Genomic DNA, 19,546 nt, shown 5'->3' with positions numbered 1-19,546 from the left:
AAAAAAAAAAAAAAAAAAAAAAAAAAAAAGGTTCTTTGTTTCAAAATAACCTTGTCTGTGTGCAAGAACAATTAGTACTCCTAATTATGATGATTAAGAAACCATTTCTGGTCAAAGAAATGGCCCAAGAAAAACTACCATACGGGACAGCAAATATGTGCTAAAATGGAAATGTGTGTTAAAATGGTTGAAAAGAGGGTCTTTGTAACAACAACAGTACTAAATTATAACCCAACAGTTAAAGCAAAGCTCCAACAACGGGAGCTACTTGTCCAACTCCTTGTATAAAAATATAAATCAGCAAATGATTAGCTAGAGAAGTGCAGACACCAGGCCTAGATAGTGCTAAGGGCCAAATGTAGTCATACCACTAACTGAGGGAAAGAACAAACAAGGCTTACTGAAAAAACATGGAGGGGAAAATAACCCCATAGAACCACACAAGCTAAAAGACGACTTCCACGTTTGACGATAATCTTGTGGAAAGGAGATTTATGAGCTGATAGCATGGTCACAATAAATCTGAACTGCCCCCATCTCACAAAGCTTGGGTTTCCACCTTCAGGTTGTCAAGTCTGCACTTTTGATCATTGACACTTTGCCTGACAAAGGGGTCCTGTGAGCCTCCGAAACGTTGCATTCACATGTCGTGCTAAAGGAATACGAATAAAGATGATATTACAAAGCAGAATGGTGTGCGGACAACATATCTTCTAAGTTGTGAAGTCAGTGACCAAGAAGCAGGAATAAAGATTGGACTTTGGGATGACAGATCTGGCCTGGAACTGGAACCCTAATTTGTAGAGATAAATGAAACATATTGATTCAGGGCCGAAATTTATCGCAGAGCCTTATTTTAGTGGAGGTGAGATAAGTGATTATCCTTAACCACCCATAACATTTACCAGGATGGCCATCAGCACATCAGTTAAATGTTACCCAACATTTAACTTCTCCTTCACAAAGTTTGCTGTAGAGGAGCTGTGAAAAGACTCTGAAAGGAATGGTGTGCTAGACAAGTCATTCATGTTCCTGTACCTGTTGATGCGCACATATTTAAAGTCTAATTTTAAGACTTGCAATTTTCATACAAAAAGATGGAGGAAAAAGCAATGACTAACAAATTTACATGGATGTTTCGCTGACGCAATAAGAGGTCAGATTGCACAATGATTAAATATAATCAGAGAAAGCAGAAATCCCCTTTATGGGACACAAAACACAGCTGACAACTTTTTCCAGACAGGGAGCTCCAAAGTTGCATTAGTCAACAGCCTCAGGGATACTAAGCAATGTGTTCACTGCATTGTATTAAACCAAGTACGCACTGCTAGTTCCATGTGGATTATGTTTGCAGACCTAGTTTACTTACATAAATGCATGAACTACCTAAACCGTGTAATTACTCACCTTACACCGAGGACATTTCTGGGCATTTCTTTGCCCATGTTCAATCTCATTGGCCCAGTGACGTAATAGCTTGTCCCCTTTCTTGTACTCTCTACAATTAACGCCTTCATGCCAGGGAGAATGGCACTTAAAACACCATACAAATTGGCAAGATGAGCACTGAACCTGCCAAGAGATAGAAAAAACAAAACCTGTAAATCTAAGTTAAGTCACCATAAGAGGGATAGACAGCAATTTATAATCATTATGTCCAAAAATTATGTTTCTACTATACTATAACTATGAACTTCATTACATCTAAAATGCTCTACACAAAACTATTTAAAGATCTTTTTATATACATTATATTTATATATAAGGAAGACAATATACACTTAGTAATACAACACAACCAAAATGGTTTCATTTTCATTAAAGTTGAAAATAAGCTTGCCGTTTTTATAAGATGCTGTCATATCTGTAAGATGCTGAAAATAAACTCAATGCGGAGGACAAAATAACACATGTGCGTACGCTCAGGAGTTGCATCATCAATGGCAGCCCAATGGACGAACAGGATGACAAAAGGACCTGAAAGAGGTGGAGGAGGTTGTGGCAGGGGAAGCAGCACTGACTAACTGCCTGGATCAGACACCATTAGAGGAGGGCACACTTGTAAGGTAGTGTGCCATAATGTGAAAATATGCGGAGCATACTTGCACATTAGGGCAATACTCAACCCAGCACACATCGGTTTAGTTTGGCTTTAATAATGCAGTTCTGCTGCTACGTCAATTGGGTCCAGAGCTTGATTTAAGAAACTTGGAGCAGAGTAGGGAAAAAAAAGTTCAGCTGCTTTGAACTACTAAATTCTTTGTTTCATTTTCCCAGGGGAATTAAACAGAAAACCTGTTTGGTTGTTTTGTTTCACCTCTTGCACTAGTTTTTATAAGGTTTGCTCTACTCATGCTGGGATAAATGTATACTGACTTAAGCAATACAAGTCTTACAGACCACAGAGCTGGAGCCATGTCCCTGCCATCCTCTCCAACTGGCCAGTCTCAATGCACACAGTCCTAGGACAAGAGGTAGCGGAGACATGACCCCAGCCATGGTGTCTATGAAACCTGCAGTGCTTACATCTAGAGTGGCCAGGAAATGCAGGGAGAGCTGTACTAATGTAGACATCTAAAAATAAACTGTTATGCAAGATATGGAAGAAAGACTGCATAATAGATGTTTGTCTATGATGCAAAGGAATGTTTTACTGCTGTAAACCTGATAGGGTTATTGTGCCCAGAGTTAAGTTTTAAAAATTTATTTCTTGGTGCACATTTAGTGCACCAAGAAAGAAATATGGATGCAGCAGTCATTGGCATGGCTAGATTGAAAAAGCCATTTGCTTAGTATGCTATAGCTGATATGGAGATCACATGATCAGGAACTATGCTGACTGGCTCCCGATCATCAGTGGAGGCCCAGAGTTACAGCAGGGTCTTATAGCTAAAGGCTCACAGTACTGCATGCTCCTGCTTGAAGCACATATTAATATTTCCACTACATGGTAATGGACAGGGGCTATGTTAATCTACAGATTGTAAATAGGATGGGGTTAAGGCTTCCATGACTAAGGAACATGAGCACCTTTAAAGGTCTTGCATTTACATCTGTTGCAAGTTTATAAACTTCATGTTTAATACAGAATCCCTTCATAACAAAGACTATATCCATGTTATGGTTCAAAGTTAAACAAACAAATGCAGCATTAAAATGAAATGTTCCAGTACAGAAATAAAACCTTGTAATAACCATGAACAATCTGAATATACGTTAGAGCGGTAGGTGGTATACTACACAGTTATCCAATTAACTCATTTATATTGCACTTTGTTCTTTTACTGTGTTTTGTAACTGCTCCACATATTTAAACCTTTCAACATGCTTATAATTAAGTCAATAGGTTGGTATGCTAAAATGAATGTGATCCCTTCATAATCCTAAAGGGAATGCGTTCAGTTTGGTTCTACAGAAAACAAAACTCAAATTTCAGGCCCATTTCATCTTGAAAACACGAGTGGCTACACAGGGCAGCTTTATCAAACTATTGAGGAATCCACATTAGTTCAGGATTTTGTGAATATGTGTCAAATCATGTGCTTTTTCCCCCCCTTTTATAGCTATACATACATTCTCTTTAAAATAACATCTGCTCTCAGAAAAGATGCATTTACGTTGGTAAGATCTATACAAAATAAACTGAAAGTATGATATAACTAGGTATACAGATGGTGTTTAAACCTGTGCAGAACCATTCAGCCTGTAATTAAACATTTTTTTGATAATTTCCAAGGCACATCCTCCGAAATTAAATAGCTGTTAATACCGCAGTAATCCGTGCCCTACTTTTAGGATCACTAATCTGAGTGTCATTGGCTACACATGCTCACTTTGAACCTGCTCTCAGAATTGGTCGGAGTTGGAATGTGACTCTTCCTTTTAAAGGCCGTAAAGTGCTTGCACTGCGGGCAGGGCTTGGTGCTGGAGTCAATGCGGCTAAGTTCCAGGAAGTACTTGTACTTGATGATATCATCATGTGGCAGGCTGTATAAGATAGTGGATTCATCCAGATGTTTATTGCACTCGGTTATGGGGCATTTAATCTCCACTTGTCCAAGTTGCACCTGTAAATATAATATAAACATTAGATGATGCTAAACACAAAATGTATGGTTTTGTCAACTGATTAGTATTTACACTGTAAAGATGAACTCCAGACAGATATTTAAAAAAAACAACTATTAATTCAGTTATGTATTTATCAATAAATAAGTTAATTTATTTTCAAAATGCAGCAAGTACCTGAATAGGACTGAATTTTGACTTTTTAGCATCATCTTGTAACCCCTCGTACAGCAGGTCTCAAACTAGAGGAGAGCGTGGCAAAATTAGGAGGCAATTCCTTGTGATGCATACACATGCATATACTTACCTGATCCCCCGCTTACCCAGCAGCCGACGCTCTCCTCTCGCCTTTCTCACCTACAATGAAGAGCTATGGGTTCTGCAATGCACTTGATTACATAAGCAGGCCTCCAACTGCCCAATCGTGGGGTTGGGGGAAAATGAAGAGGCTGCGGGTGCTGGTCCTGGAGCATGCGGGAGCGGGGATGAAGTAAGTAAAAGTCCTTTTCCCAGGTACCCAAGACCTTAAAGACTATTTAACTCTTGCAGTGTGGGGGCAGTCCCACTGCAAGGGGAGTTGTTTTCCCCCCAGGAACTCTGCTTTAAAGCAAAAGTCCAGTCAAAACTTTTTTTTCTAGTTTTACACAGATGAGAGAAGAGTTAGAATATCGGTCACTTTTTTTATTGCCATCAGTACCACCATTAAAGATTTAACCTCACTTCTTATCACAGAGATGGGGTGTAACAAGTAAAAGGATGTTATGGTATTACTTTCTGATGTGGGCATAGACAGTAGCAAAAGCACATTTATTTAGACGTGATAAAGGGTTAGAACAGCTGTCAGCTTGTATTGCTTTCTGTGTCTTCCGTTCCGATAACACCTGCACCATCTTATTTCTTCTCTTGGTCATTGGGACAAGAAGTGAGTGTAAATATCCCCATTGAGGAAAGAGATAGCAATAATAAAATAAAAAACAAGCGTTTTCACTCTTCCTATATTAACAACCAAAAACTATTGAACAAAGTGCTATAGCTTATAGTGAGTCTTTGGTTAGATAACCTTTAGTGTACAAATGATGCAAACCGATAGTAGCTGAAAATTGGTTTCTGTGGGTTAGTGTATATTACTTTGCAATATTTGATCAAGGTCAGCTCTAGGACCTGAGGTTTGTATTTGCAAAGAAATATGTAAACTGTGCAACAGCTTTTACAGCATGTTTACAAACCAACAGTAAAGGTCATTCAAATTTCTTATCAGATTGAGAACCATGCACCAATTGGTAGAATTCTATTGAACATCTCACAAAAATGCAAAGAAAATGTCATAATGGCATCAAAAACGTCTGGCAGTGCTGTATAAACTGAGTGGCCAGTTTATTATGACCGCCTGACGTTTGTAGGCAAATTAGCTATAAGTTCGCGCTGAAGTTGCTAGAGGGCCAGACCATTATAAATAAGGAAGAAGGTTGTTTACCACCACAGTAGAAGTGATTTTTTTCTGAAGATATGGGTAAACAACACGATTTAACAGCCTTTGAACGTGGGATGATTGTTGGCGCTCGGAGCCATGGAGCGAGTGTCAGCAAAACAGCAGAATTTGTTAAATGTTCAAGAGCAGCTGCTGTTAAAGTGTTTAAAGACTGGACTGTCAGCCAAAATTCTGGGTCTGAACTTGCGAATTGTGGCCGTCAGCGACTAGTCAATGTTAGGGCAGAACCGAGAGTGGCAAGACTGGTACAAGACAACAGAAGGGCAACAGTGCAGTGTCAGATTCCTCGCATCACCTTTCAACATCTCATGGAGTCATCTCGTGGCCCAACGAAGTACTGATGGGGTGGTCATAATAATCTGGCTACTCAGTGTATACATGGCCACTTAGGTTCCTGAGAACAAGGAAGAGACCTCATAGTAGGTGTATAAAGGAGAACAGGCAGGGCTACCCATATCAATGTTCAAACAGTTCTTAGTTCAGGTATTTTCTACAAAAGAACTTGAGGTTGCACCATCCCAGCTTTTCGGTGTACATGAAATACTGGTCACATTACATTACTTTTTAATACAGGACAAAACCCTGCTAGCTTTGTTTACAGCAGCCTGGCACTGCAAACTACCTTTCAGTTTGTGGTCTACACTGACCCCCAAATCCTTCTCCATATCTGACTTCCCCAGCGGCATACCCATAATTGTATAACCCATTTGTTTATTTTTAATTCCAAAGTGCATACACTAGCCAGTGTATGACAAACTTGTTTGTGAATCTTTCATATTCGTGTCTAGAAAGTATAACCCAGAAGGTTATGGTTAGAAGGGATACAATCAAACCAAAAAAAAAGCACTAAATGGCCAACTGAACATCAAGAACCACTGGTATATCGTACAGATCCAGCCTTATATGATAGATCAATTTATTCCAAACTGCATACAGCTCTTTCAGACTATTTAGCCATCATTAGTGCAGTGTACATAACCTACGGCATCTACAGAGGAATACACTGCACTTACGAAGGTCAAATAGCTTGAAACAGCTGCATGAAGTTTGGCATAAATAGTTGTTTAATAGTAGGCTACATCTCTACACCAGTGGGGTTTTTGTTATGTGTGGTTGGCCATTGGGGCAAAATTATTTGCATGGCTCCACCCACTATATTAAAATAAAGAATTATCCCTTTATTTTTGGAATATATGATGCAACAAGAGATATAAAAATGTTCTATTATAAAGAACGCTCGAAGGAACTATATTTATATCTAGAAATGTGATTAACATCTTTTACAGAGAAGCCGAAATCTACTCTTTATGTGACAGCTTTTTTATTTTATTTTACAAATGCTGTATCTTAATAATTAATAGACAAAGTGATGAAGTGAAGTTTCATCTATATAAAGACTTGCTGATTTCAGATACTAAAACTCGAATTCTAAAAATAGTGTCAATGTTATGTAACAGGACTGCATAGGTATGCATCTCTTAACATGTCATGTCAAATTATCATTACTTATTACCTGTCAGATGCAAATATCTACATGTTTGGTAATGTTAGAAAAACTAGTTTGGGTGGAATCTGATTTGCAAGGTTGAAATCCTGTTTACTTCCTACACCATTCTGACAAGAGAACCGACAAGTGAAAGAACTCTTAAAAAAACATGTTCATAAATTGTTCATAGCGTTGCCTCCGTTTCTGAAGGTGGAATTATCTGAAAATGAGCTAAATATGCCAAACTAGCCAACCATAAGAATTTGTTGGCTGTGTCCACCGTCCACCCCTGCTTTAAAGTTTAAAGAGTAAGTGCACTTTCAAAGAAGGTGCACTTATTATTTCTGCCTACCAGGCCAGTTGGTTATTCTTCAAAACATAAGTGGCCATGGATGTCTGCTGCTAACCAAGTCCTAAAACCACTGTGGGGGTTATCTTCAAATGCACACCTTGCAAAACAGGTAGTCCTGACTCTCAAGTGCTTCAGGGGTTTACTGCCCATGTTTATTCAACACTGTTTCATCAAACCAAACACAAAAACAAAAGATTCCCTTACAGGTGGTCTGGTCATCACAACAAAACATTCAGCCTCCTGGCCAACTAAGGCCTGGTTCACACCTGGGCGTTTTACAGCGAGTTCCTACACGGTGTAAAACGCTCAACGTGTGAAAACCTGGGAATACAGCGTACAGGTCTTACCTTGTCCGCGATCCCCGCTGTGTCTTCGGCGGCTGCCGACTTCCGGGTTCCGTCCCTTGCGAGCGGCCGCGTCGCAGGGGGGCGGAAACTTTAAAAGTGAAACTTTCAAAAAAAAAGTTTTTTTTTTTAAATATAGAAAATAAAGGGAAAAAAAACAAGAACAAAAAATCATACCGCCAGTGAAAGACAAATTTGGGTTGACTTATACCTTCAGGCTGTTCCAGCACAGCCTGCATGTAGTCTCTCTAACACCCATCGCCTACTCATCCCAGAGAAGTCTTTATTACCCAGATGTGAACAGTGCTTATAAGAGAGCTAGAGCCAAACCTTATTTTGGCTATAATTCTCTTATGGGTCACAGAAGTACATTTTTACTAATGTACTCATGTGACCCAAAGTCATTGCTATTGCCTGCGATATGCTGACAGCACAGAGCCGTGCTGCAGCCAGGAAGGATCCTGACAATATTGTCAGCATCCACCCTGCTGTCTGACAGCTGGCTCTGCCTCACTAGACCCAGAGCCAGCTGTGCCCGCCCCCTCCCCAGTCTGTCCCTTCAATGAGCGCTGGAGGAACAGAGAGGGGAGGAGGGAATCCCTGCGGGGAGCAGTGACCGACAATCACTGCTCTTTGCAGGGAGAAGAGCATGAGCTGAGTGATCAGCAGTTTGTGATCACTCAGCTATCGGTCTATAGAACCTGCATGTGACAGCTGCAGTATCACACACCAGCTTAAACTATTGCGAAGAGTATGTAGTGCTCCTTTAACCCCCGTGAATACGGTTATACAGCCCTGTCACTAGATAAAAAGGGTCCGTCTGTCACCCCAGCCAGATTTGTCAATTTTCTTATGTCAAATGTTAATAGTAAACATGTTATACTAAATAATGAAAGGATTAGAAATATAGAAAAAAGAACTGCATTGTAACTTCATAGAGTAAGCTAAATTGAATAAGGTAGATTTTACAAAAGGTCAAAACCTATCAGTGTTGACTACAGCTTAAACAGTGTTGTTGTTTAGCATTACCCAGCCTAGTAAGAACTGGTGTGGGCACAGGCAGGTAACTTGTGACCCACTGATGTCCTGCTTTAATCGGTTTAGCTTATGTTATATTGACATAATGAGTACGCCTAACAACTCCAACCTGAAGTATCGTCCTCTGTACAACCTGACACGGAGCAGCAGAGGTTTAAAAGCTTAGTCATTCTTAATTACATTAGATGCAAATGCACAAAACGGGATCAGCGCCAGCTAGCGTAGCACACAAACCAATCCAATGAATGGAGAATCTAATTATTCAGTATATTATAAATAGACAAATTATGGGTAAAATCCAGTATGTGTCATTGCTTACATAAGAACAAGTGCACATTAAATGTCAGCATTAAAAGCCAATGATTTGTGTTACAGGAGCTCACTCTACTCAAATGATCAATCTCTGACGTCTTAAGAACTACCATAGGAGCAGACCGCTTACAAGTGTATCTAAACAAAGAAGTAAAAATTTAATAGGTTTCAATTTACCAATCCTTATATATAGGTTTTTTGTAAAGCACCCCCCCCCCCCCACACACTTTATTTTCACCTGATCTGGCTAGTAAGTGTGTTATTGTTCAACTTCCTGTAAGGCCTGGTTCACACCTGGGCGTTTTACAGCGCGTTCCTACGCTCTGTAAAACGATCAACATGTGAAAACCGCACGGCACGAAACGCGCGTCAAACGCGCATATTCGATACGCCTAGGTGTGAACCTAGCCTTACAGGCCAAGCTGTCCAGCAAGGTTGAAACCATTTAAACACTGAAAGGGGTGCTTACAATTATCAGTGTTCATTTATGTAAAACCTTTATCCCAAAAAAGGACAAATAAAAACTGTTGCTGTAACTGCTTAAAAGTGTTAGCTGGAGTTCAGATTTAATTTGTTAGTTAGGTCCATCTAAATCGACAAGTCCCGTCTATGGCTATGGTATTCCAGCCCTCTGCAACACACAGTAAAACATGTTGTGGTGCATGTCTACAGTGAGAAACACTCACCCCCATAATTCAAGCCGAACTGTGACACTGAAGGTGTCACAGGTCGGCTCTATTAAATCGGGAAGTCAGCGAACACATACCGCCGACTTCCGGATCCTCTCCCTGCAGAGAGTAGTGACTAACGGTCCCCGGTCCCTGCAGGGATTCCCCCATCCACAGTGCAGTGCATTTTTATTGCATTCCAGATATTTAGCTTCAAAAACGGGCTTTCAGGTGCGGTCCAGTGCGTTTGCATGCATTTGTGATGCGTTTGCGTTCCAATGCATTTCAGACCAGAGAAAATGAGACCAGCAGTATTCTTTTTTTTGTCTGGTCTGGAACGAACTGCTCCAGTGTGAACAGAGCCTAGAAAATAATAGGTATACATTTGGATGCTTTTTTGGTCCGGGTACAAACTGTTCTGATCTGGACACAATCCAGACATGGTGTGAACAAGCCCTCATTCAAAGGGGGCATGTCGCCCCAAACAGCATAAACGGCAAGCTGTTGATGGGCCCGGTCCTGCGGTAAGAAGTGTGCGGGCAGCTCATGTAGAAGACGCACGAGCTGTATGCCCTCACACTGCTTCCCAAAACTCCCAGCTTGATCAGCGGCAAACAGAAGGTGTACGGACCTGGATCCATCATGCTTTCGTCCGAGGTTGTACACCACCTGTGTGCGGCTGTCAGAACTCAGAGCTCCTGCGCCTCTGGGGACATCGACAACTGGTCGTTTGAGATGTACGGGGCCACACACTCCATGTGAATGGGGCCTAATTGTGCTACCATCTGTATAGGACACATTTATTTTGCCACAGAGAGGATTATATTAAAATTAAACATAATATTCATAAGCAGAGTGTAGGATTTATATAAACGACTTTTGAAAAAACACATGGCGATTATTTGAGATGAATCTATCTCCAGTTGAAACCATTATCCACTGCAGTGCCGTCCGTCCGTTTTTTTACTACGGGCGGACGGCAAGAGGTTAAAATGAAGAATGATCTACTCCTACAGTGCACATATGTATCTTGTAAATATCAGGACAATTCATTGTCTGAACAACTGTCGCATTTCCAAACGACAAGAAACCTTTCAAGCAAAGCTGGTTATTAAGTATTTTTGGCAAAAGTGGTTTACTTCTCATATTAAATGCAACATTTACATGAAGTATCAAGGGAAGTTGAAAGGAGTTATGCAAGTCTCATGAAATAATAATTAGCAAAGCTTTTGTTACAGGTTGGACATTTTAGATGTACTCCAGGTAACAAGAGACCGGTCTGAAAACAAGCTATTACAAGCTTTTAATCTCTTTGAGCATAGCAGTGACAGCCAACTTGTGTAGACAGGTGGGTTTAATGAAACCGATCATTAATTACCGCTATGAAACCTCCTAGTAAGAGCCTGTTACGTGAAAGCTTTGTGGCTTCTTCCTGTACATTGGTAGAAGTTAATAGGCATCACAAATACACCCTAGTGAAAGTGGAGTTTCATGGGTATGCAAACAAAAACATACAGCTACAGCTTGTGAGAAATACAACACAGCTATTCTGACTCAGGGCAGGAGAAATCTGTACAGGACAGCAGAGGCTAGAAGTCAAAGAAACACTAGAAAACAGGTTCACAACATTTTACAGACCAGATCTGGAACGCGGTGCATTGTGTTTTGCTGCGCTCCGGAGCGTTTTTTTTTAAAGCTTAAAATGGGCGTTCAGGTGTTGTCCAGTGACTTTGCATGAGTTTTTGATGTGTTTCCATGCGCTCTAGTGCAGTCCAGACCAGAGAAAATGAGACGAGCAGTATTTATTTTGTCTGGTCTGGAACAGACTGCTCTGGTGTGAACAGAACCCCAGAAATACAATAGGGATAAATTGAGATGCTTTTTTGGTCCAGGAACAAACTGTTCTGGTCTGGGCATGATCCGGACATGGTGTGAACAAGCCCTCAAGGAGGACCAGGCCACCTTTTGAGCATCAATTGTATAGACCAATGTGGTGTGTGTCTGCTACCATATGGTTACTTCACCTATGCAAACCCTAAGGGCCCTTTTACAACACCTCCAGATAACCTCCATACCAGACCAGATGGTTTCTGGACCTAAAATGCATCCCAATGTTTTCCTATGCTCTTCTTGGCCTCAGCTCACACCATCGCACTCAGTTACAGACCAGAAAAATAATGTGCGTCACAATATGTCTGGTCTGGAACTACCCATAGTTCTCCTAAGGGTCACGGGAGGACCCTCTCCTAAGGGTCACGGGAGGACACAGTCCTTGCTGACCTGGGCTTGCTGACCTGGGCCAAGTGCACTTTGGTAATGGATGCCTCTGTATTCTATCAGTAAATGCATATAAAACATATATATAACGTTATAAACAATAGCAAACAATTGCAATTTTTACAGCTGCTGAGTCCCCCATATACTCATTTCATACATTGCAATGCTATACATTCAAAAATGACCAACCAATAAATTAATAGACAGAATGTGAATGTCTAACCCTTATTGCTATCACTTCTGTGCTCTGCTGTAGACTACACAGCGTCACATTAAGATCTTATCCAGTACAGCTTTAGTCTTCATCCACAGTGTGACAACCAAATCAGCTATCACAAGAGTAATGCTGGAATGCATCTGCAGAGTCCATCCGGAGGCAGCCACTACTTCATATGTCTTAAGGTGCCCATACACTGCTCGATTCTCGTACAAGAATCGCGGGAAATCCCGCGATCGTACGAGAATCGAACAGGGTGAACGAAGACGTGCGACCGTTTCAACCTCAGGGGGGCGGGCTTGCGATGATCGAGAGTGCGATCTGCCTGTCCAAGATGGGCAGATCGTACGTTTTTTTTAATCACTTTACAACCAACGCAAGACTAAGGTCTTGTGATGGTTGTACAGTGTATGGCCACCTTATCTAAGCACTCCATTCAGACACATTCTCACAACCAAGCACTTCCAGGATTGCAGTCACTGGAAATGACATCATTTTACTGCATCAGCAGCTTGTTTTTATAAACTATGTCAGCTTATATGATGAAAATTAGGCATCAGAACACTAAGACGACGTATACTTCTATACTTTGTGTGCCTGCTGATTTTAACCATAGTCAAAAGCAGACTTTTAGTACAACTACTACCAGAATTGAAAAGCACTCACATAAATATGCATCAGTTTACACATAAGCTAATGGACTTTTAACATTAAGGACAGTTTCAGAAAATACTCAAGGCAAAAAGATGACAACATAAAATGGAAAGAAAAAAATTAAGTATTTAAACTAAATGTCTGACAACCAATATTTGAGCAGGGATTAAACACAATAAAAAAATTAAAATGTGTATGATGTGTAGGGCAATTTTCCGATCATTTGCACAAAGCTTTATCTGAATGGTTTTCCTGGCACACTGACATTTGAATGTATTTGGGTAATTAGATGTACATAGTTTTAAGGTGCCCACATACCTTACAACCATCGCAAGACAAATGGTTGTAAACTAATTAAAAGCGCATACGATCTGCCCATCTTGGACAGGCAGATTGTACTTGCGATGATGGCAAGCCCGCCCCGAGGGGCGGGCTTGTAATGACTGCAATGAGGGGCGGGCTCCCGATGACTGCAAACGGGCAGTGTGTGCGTGCGCACACCGGCCCGTTCGGCAGTTTGCGAACAAGCAGGCCACTCGTACGAATCTCGGCGGGTTTTCAAGCCTGCTTGTTCGACGGAAGACGTGCGACCGTACAGTAGAAACGGTCGCACGCCTTCCATACACTTTGCGATTATCGTACAATCGCGGGATTTCCTGCGATTCTCGTACGATAATCGTACAGTGTATGGGCACAGTGTATGGGCACAGTGTATGGGCACCTTAAGTCTATTTTACACTATAACTCAAAGCGGAACTTCAACTAAAAAGAAGATAAAAATTAACAGCCCATTGAGACAGATCAAAACCAAAACAGCTTTTACTGCAATATTCAACTTCAATACAGAGATTTAGCCTGTAGAACTTTTTTCTGCCACTAGATGTCCTCAATCTTATGGTCAGTATCATTCAAATCACTTCCTCTGAGAGACGATCATTCCGGATGTACCCCAGTCTGTGACTGGACAATGAAAGGAAAAGCAGCACTGTGATGTGGTCATGTTCCAGTCACGGTTTTCTTCTTAGCACATAAACTGACTGGCTTCTTGTGCTGCTTCCTCCTTTCACACTTCATCACTGCTATACAGGGACTGCAGGTGGCTGATACCAGTTCAAATTTAGGTACATAGATTGCATCAATTTTCATACTTATCTTAAAATATTTTTCTTGAAATCCATTGAGGAACACAGGGATATAGTAACTTTTGGATATTTGGGTGTTATTGCTGCCTTCAGAAGGTTGGACACTGGCTAACAAAAGATATTAAGCCAGCCCCTGTATAACTCCACCTTCAAATCGTCATACCCTAGTTTTGTAAGAAAGCAGCATATAAAGCCCACAACACAGAGGAAAGAGACCTGTCCCTCAAGCAACTTCAAGAAAAATATCTCATGGCAAGGACCAAAACATTTATTTTCATTATCATCCATTAGGGAAAACAGGAATAAGGTTCCAGAGAAGGGCAGGGAGCACCATTAAGAAGAGGAAAAAAAAAGGTGGATGATAATTAGCCCAGCAGCAAAGTTAGTTTACAAGCAAAATGTTTACTAGGGTAAAGGCCGGTAAAAGGGAAAGGGTAAGCAAAGTAGGACAAACAATTTATGTCCTGGCTAAAGGCCAAGCAGTAAGCAACTGGAGTTTAGAATACCCATAACCCTTGACTTCAAGGACAGGGGAATTAATGAAATAAATAGCCCTCTCAGCAGTCATATAAAAGGGAGAAAGGGAAAAAAGGAAATATAGAAATATAGTTATATTTTTTTTTCCAGTCCAACACGATAGATACTGCCTTGTGCGGAAATAACAGAAGTTGCATTTATGATCATAACCCTCAGTGCATAAGTAGGTAAGATATTGAAGATCCAGAAATAAGAGTTTGAGTTCTGCATAGAAACAGTGTGAACACAAATGAAACTACCAACTCTGTCCAGCGTAAGGAGGCAGGAACCAATGGTGGAGTATTCGTTTTCTTTCCCGGAAAAAGAGGGTATTGCACACTGAAGTGCAGCGGGAGTCAAATTAAAAAAGAATGACTCATGTAGAGATTGTCTTACAACTTGGAAGTTGTCTGTTCCATAGAATCAGATCCAAGAGAAGGAAAATGGATTCAAATGGATACATTAGGATGAAGGAAAAGGGATCATTCTCACCTTATCCAGAAACCAGCAATAGTAAGTGCCCACTAACACCTAAGCTGTTTTCCGCTCGTGATCAGCACAACAAACATGTGAACACCAGTAATCTCATTCATTTCTCTGGCCCCTGTGCATGTCAGTGTTTAGTCGCAAGCAGAAATACGCTTTCGTACAAAATAGTACATGCGCTACTAGGGGCAGATTTCAGCTCCTTATGTTCCATAGACTCAATAGAAAACATGCACTGCAATATTTTTGCAAGCTGTTTCCCCATTCGCATGAATGTGCCAGAATCTGCTCACAAAAACATATGACTTAAAGAAAGACGCATGTAAAACACGCATAATAGGTGTTGCCTAGGTGTGAATCCAGCCTAAATGGAACTTGTTAGATAAAAGACTATTGTTTGTCTATTGTCCATAATCCAGATTCTGCAACTCAAGAGAAGCAAAAATACAGACAGTATGAAAAAGAAGTCCTCTGCTAACATGAATGGGTTAAATGATCCATAGTACAGGGCTACATACAGATCATTTAATACATTCATGTTAGTATAATTGTAAATGTATTGTCTGCACTGTATTAGCAGTATATACTCCATATATCTACATAGAGTATATACTGCTAATACAGTGCAGACAATACATATATAATTGCTTAATGAATCTCTCTCTCTCCCCTCCCTCACTCCCCTCACTCACTGTGTGCTGGTGATCGGATCATCACATCACGGAGAGAGCAGGGACGAGTCAGCGGCGCGCTGGTCCAGTGGGAGGAGCTCCAGGTGGGGTCCTAATTTAGCTGGCTCAGAGGTGCCTGCCCGCTAAATTACAACCCCACCTGGAGCTCCTCTCGCCTGATCAGCGCGCCGCTGACTCATCCCTGCTCCCCTGCCTGACTGGCCGCTGCGGGGGTTTTTTTTTTCTTCTTACTTACCTCGCCGAGCGTCGCGGCTGCTGCGGTGTGCGGCGCTCCGAGCGGGGTCATCTGGCAGTCTCCGGCCACCTAAATTAGGACCCGGAGACTGCCAGATGACCCCGCTCGGAGCGCCGCACACCGGAGCAGCAGTGACGCGACGCTCGGCGAGGTAAGTAAGATGACGCGCTGGCGCTGACTCGAGTATAAGCCGAGGGGGGCACTTTTCACCCAAAAAAATGGGCTGAAAATCTCGGCTTATACTCGAGTATATACGGTATGTTATTGGAGTTTCCAGCAATCCCACAATTCCATAAAGGAGTAAACAGATAATGCCTGCTATAGTCAAAAAGTAGAGGGGTGAGGACATTTAGTATCAACAGGAATCATCCTTTAGCACACTGATCATTTTCACTGGAGGTATCTAATAGGGATTTCATGGATGTAATAGTCAGTGCTGTAGAAGAGTCCCAAAATCTCTAGAAAGCCTATTATAACCAGCTCCATATTCAGGGGAAAAAACAGCAGGAACTGAGGTTCATCAACCTTTTAGGCCGATCAGACCCTCTTTAAAGAGACAGGTCTTCAGAGGCAGATAAGCAGGTGCAGAGTGCGAGAACCAGGAGGATCAGGAACGCACCTGACTAAAGGTGCCCATACACCTTAAGGTGGCCATACACTTTACAACCCTCGCAAGACTTTTGTCTTGTGAGGGTTGTAAACTAATTTTGGCCGCAATGTTTACATTGCTTTATCTTAATATTGTTGTTGTTAATATTTATTTTTGTAACTTTATTCTGCCTTCAACATTTAAAAGTGTAATTTCATAAGATAATTTAAGAGGGTGGGTTTAGGGGCGGAGTTAAGGCCGAGGCAGGGTTGGGGTTAGGTGGGGCAACTGGTGGCGAGTAACTCTTAAGGCCTGGCTAGTAGCTCAGGACTTGAAATTTTGAGCCCTGGTGTATGGGCACCTTTACAATGATCTGCAGATTTTCTGTGGTCAGATGGAAAAAGTGCAACAGATTAGTCCAGGTGGAGATTACTCCATCCACACAGTTAAGTGTAGATGAAGGAATCTGTTGCACCTTTTCCCATCTGACCAGGGAAAATCTGCAGATAATTGTAAGGTGTATGGCCAGCTTAAGAAGGTGCCTTCCCTCAAAAGGATAGGTGAATAAGTTCTTTGGTTTCATACCTGGGATGTAGAGGATAGCTTCAAAGTGCTCTAAGCATATGAATAGACATTACTGCCCATGGGAGACAGTTTCCGAAGTCTCTAAGAGGCCAACAGAACTAAAGCCTAGTGGCTCAGCTGTATAAACACCAGCTCAAGCAGCATATTAGATGTCTTGATTTAGGAGAATAAAACAAAATTGCGGAATGCAGGACATGTTGACAGAAGGGAAAATCCCCCTCCTTGCTTTATGTTTGAACACTAGTTACTGTGTTTGAGTATGTTCAATTGGTTGCTTAGGTGTGATTTAACGAGCTTGTTTACAATGGATCTCTGATAAAGACCCAAGTGGTTGAAACACATTATCCAGAAAAGAGTGCTTTTTTGCACCTGCCTTTTATTGTTTTTAATATAAATGGATGATAATAAAATGATTTTATTTTATATTCCTGCTGTGCTGATCAACTTGTGGTTTCAAATCGGACAAACTGGAGTCGCACAAAGATCCTGCATTCTGGATCCATCGCCAATGCGAGCATATAAAGGGTGAACTGGTTTGGATGTTTATTCTGCTCTTTGCCTAAAGGAAATTAGCAGTAGCTGGAAAACAAATCCAGAAAGGAAGCATGAATGTTTCAAGGATGGAAGTGGGCAACACAGAGCATTATTTATTATGAATACTGAATGCACATAATCTCATCTTCCAGTGAAGTGTCAGACCAAGGAGTCCTGGAAAACTGCAATGTTTTCCAATGTTAGAATCTACAGGGTATGTGAGCACACTCCTCTATGTACATTTAAAAACATGTCTGATGCTCAGCCAGGGGAAACTGTGAAGAGCTTATTAGTAAGGCAATGGGTCACTTTCTGTGACTGCCAATTAGAAGTGTTCTCATGCAGGGTTACCGTGGGGAGCTGCCAGTCATAATACTTTTTTTTATGCAAGAGGTCTTAACAACTATTCGGCTGACGTTAATTGCTAATAGTGATGTTCACATGTTTAGTAGTCTTCCTCTTCCGAGTCATGCACACAGGAAGCACCAGAACAAAGAAAATTACATTTATTCACAGTAGCAAATGCATAGAAAAGGAGCCAATTATCTCATAGTAGTTCTCTACCAGCCACCCAAACTCTGTGCAACTATTTGTATAGAACTTCTTTCTGAAGCACAACTAGTTTATACACAAATACACTGCTGAAAGTATTTTCTGATTACCAATGTTTTATATGAACATAATGATTACATAAAGCATTCTACAGACATACAAAATAACTATAAAATACAAATGGCATTAAATAAAAAAAATGGAAACAGCAATGCAGTAACTTCAGAGCCACGTTTGAGGTTTCTGACCTAAATTCTTGACAGTGACAAAACATTTCAATGCTTGAAGGAAACCTAGCATGAGAGAAATATGGAAGCTGCTATTTCTTCTCACTTATGAAAATGCTAGTTGTCTGACAGTCATGACTCTTGTCAATGCTGGGGTCTCTGGCTTGCAAATTTATGCAGTAAGGACGCCCAAATATAAATCTTTCTAGAGCTGCATATACATATTGCTGGGTCAGCAATTCAGAAAGTGGGTCTGCATTTTCAGAAGGAGGTCCATACGGATGTTCCATACACTTCTTTGAAGACTAGTTTGCTTTAAAAAAAGTCAACCCAAGGTAAATGTTTCTGAATAAGGCTGGATTCCTCTACCCACTCAGTTTTTACTACTGAGTAAGATATATTAGCAAGGAGATTGCCATTCCACCCCACAATAGATATTAAAAGTTGAGTTTGGCTTTTTTTTTTACCAAGCTACTGCTGTTACTGGCATAAAAGAAATCTCCATATATTGCTACAGATCGGCATTTCTTAAAAAAATTTTCAGACATAACATCCTTTAGAAGTTTGCAAAATCTCAAGGCACCCTACTCTAAAATGTAAAAACTAGGGCTGCACCCATACCAATACCAGGATTGGTGCCGATACTGGGCATTTTCACTAGTGTCCTGATACTAAATGCCGATACTAGCCTTCCTGTAAACCACAGTGCCCATTTACAGCGCCAGACACACACTTCCCCCCCCCCACCCAGAGACCCTCCGGACCCCTGGTGAGACCCTGGAGACATTATCCTCCACCCCAGAGCAACACAGCGTATGTAGCTTAATACTATTCTGCATTGGTGTATAATGCATTACTGAGATTTGTAATCCTCTAAATAGCGGGTGATATTCTGCATTGCTATACAAAGTATTGCTAAGATTTTTAGTCCCTCTACAGCTTGGAGTTAGTGATAGAACTACCAGGGTCTCAGCAGTCACAGCTGTGACTGGGCCCTGGCATGCCACCTCTATCCTAAAATCATTAGTCTGTATTGTCTGGGGAAAAAACTGTCACATAAACACCAAAAAAAGGAGTATC

The 19,546-nt window shown here is 41.1% G+C and overlaps 1 protein-coding gene across 1 annotated transcript in view; it reads right to left on the bottom strand.

Annotated features, from left to right (window-relative positions):
- Positions 1 to 19,546, bottom strand: part of RNF217 (ring finger protein 217) — a 67,562-nt gene that overhangs the window by 14,152 nt on the left and 33,864 nt on the right. The window contains exons 2-3 of the mRNA XM_018563810.1: positions 3,837 to 4,070; positions 1,411 to 1,575 (exon numbers count right to left, since the gene is read on the bottom strand). Of these exons, the coding sequence (XP_018419312.1) occupies positions 1,411 to 1,575; positions 3,837 to 4,070 (399 nt within the window). The remainder of the gene's footprint in view (positions 1 to 1,410; positions 1,576 to 3,836; positions 4,071 to 19,546) is intronic.

This window comes from Nanorana parkeri, unplaced genomic scaffold (genome assembly GCF_000935625.1).
Source record: "Nanorana parkeri isolate BGI_ZX_2015 unplaced genomic scaffold, ASM93562v1 scaffold699, whole genome shotgun sequence".
Lineage (NCBI taxonomy): Eukaryota > Metazoa > Chordata > Amphibia > Anura > Dicroglossidae > Nanorana > Nanorana parkeri.
The sequence above is the reverse complement of the archived record's forward strand: the minus strand, read 5'-3'. Positions and strand labels throughout refer to the sequence as shown.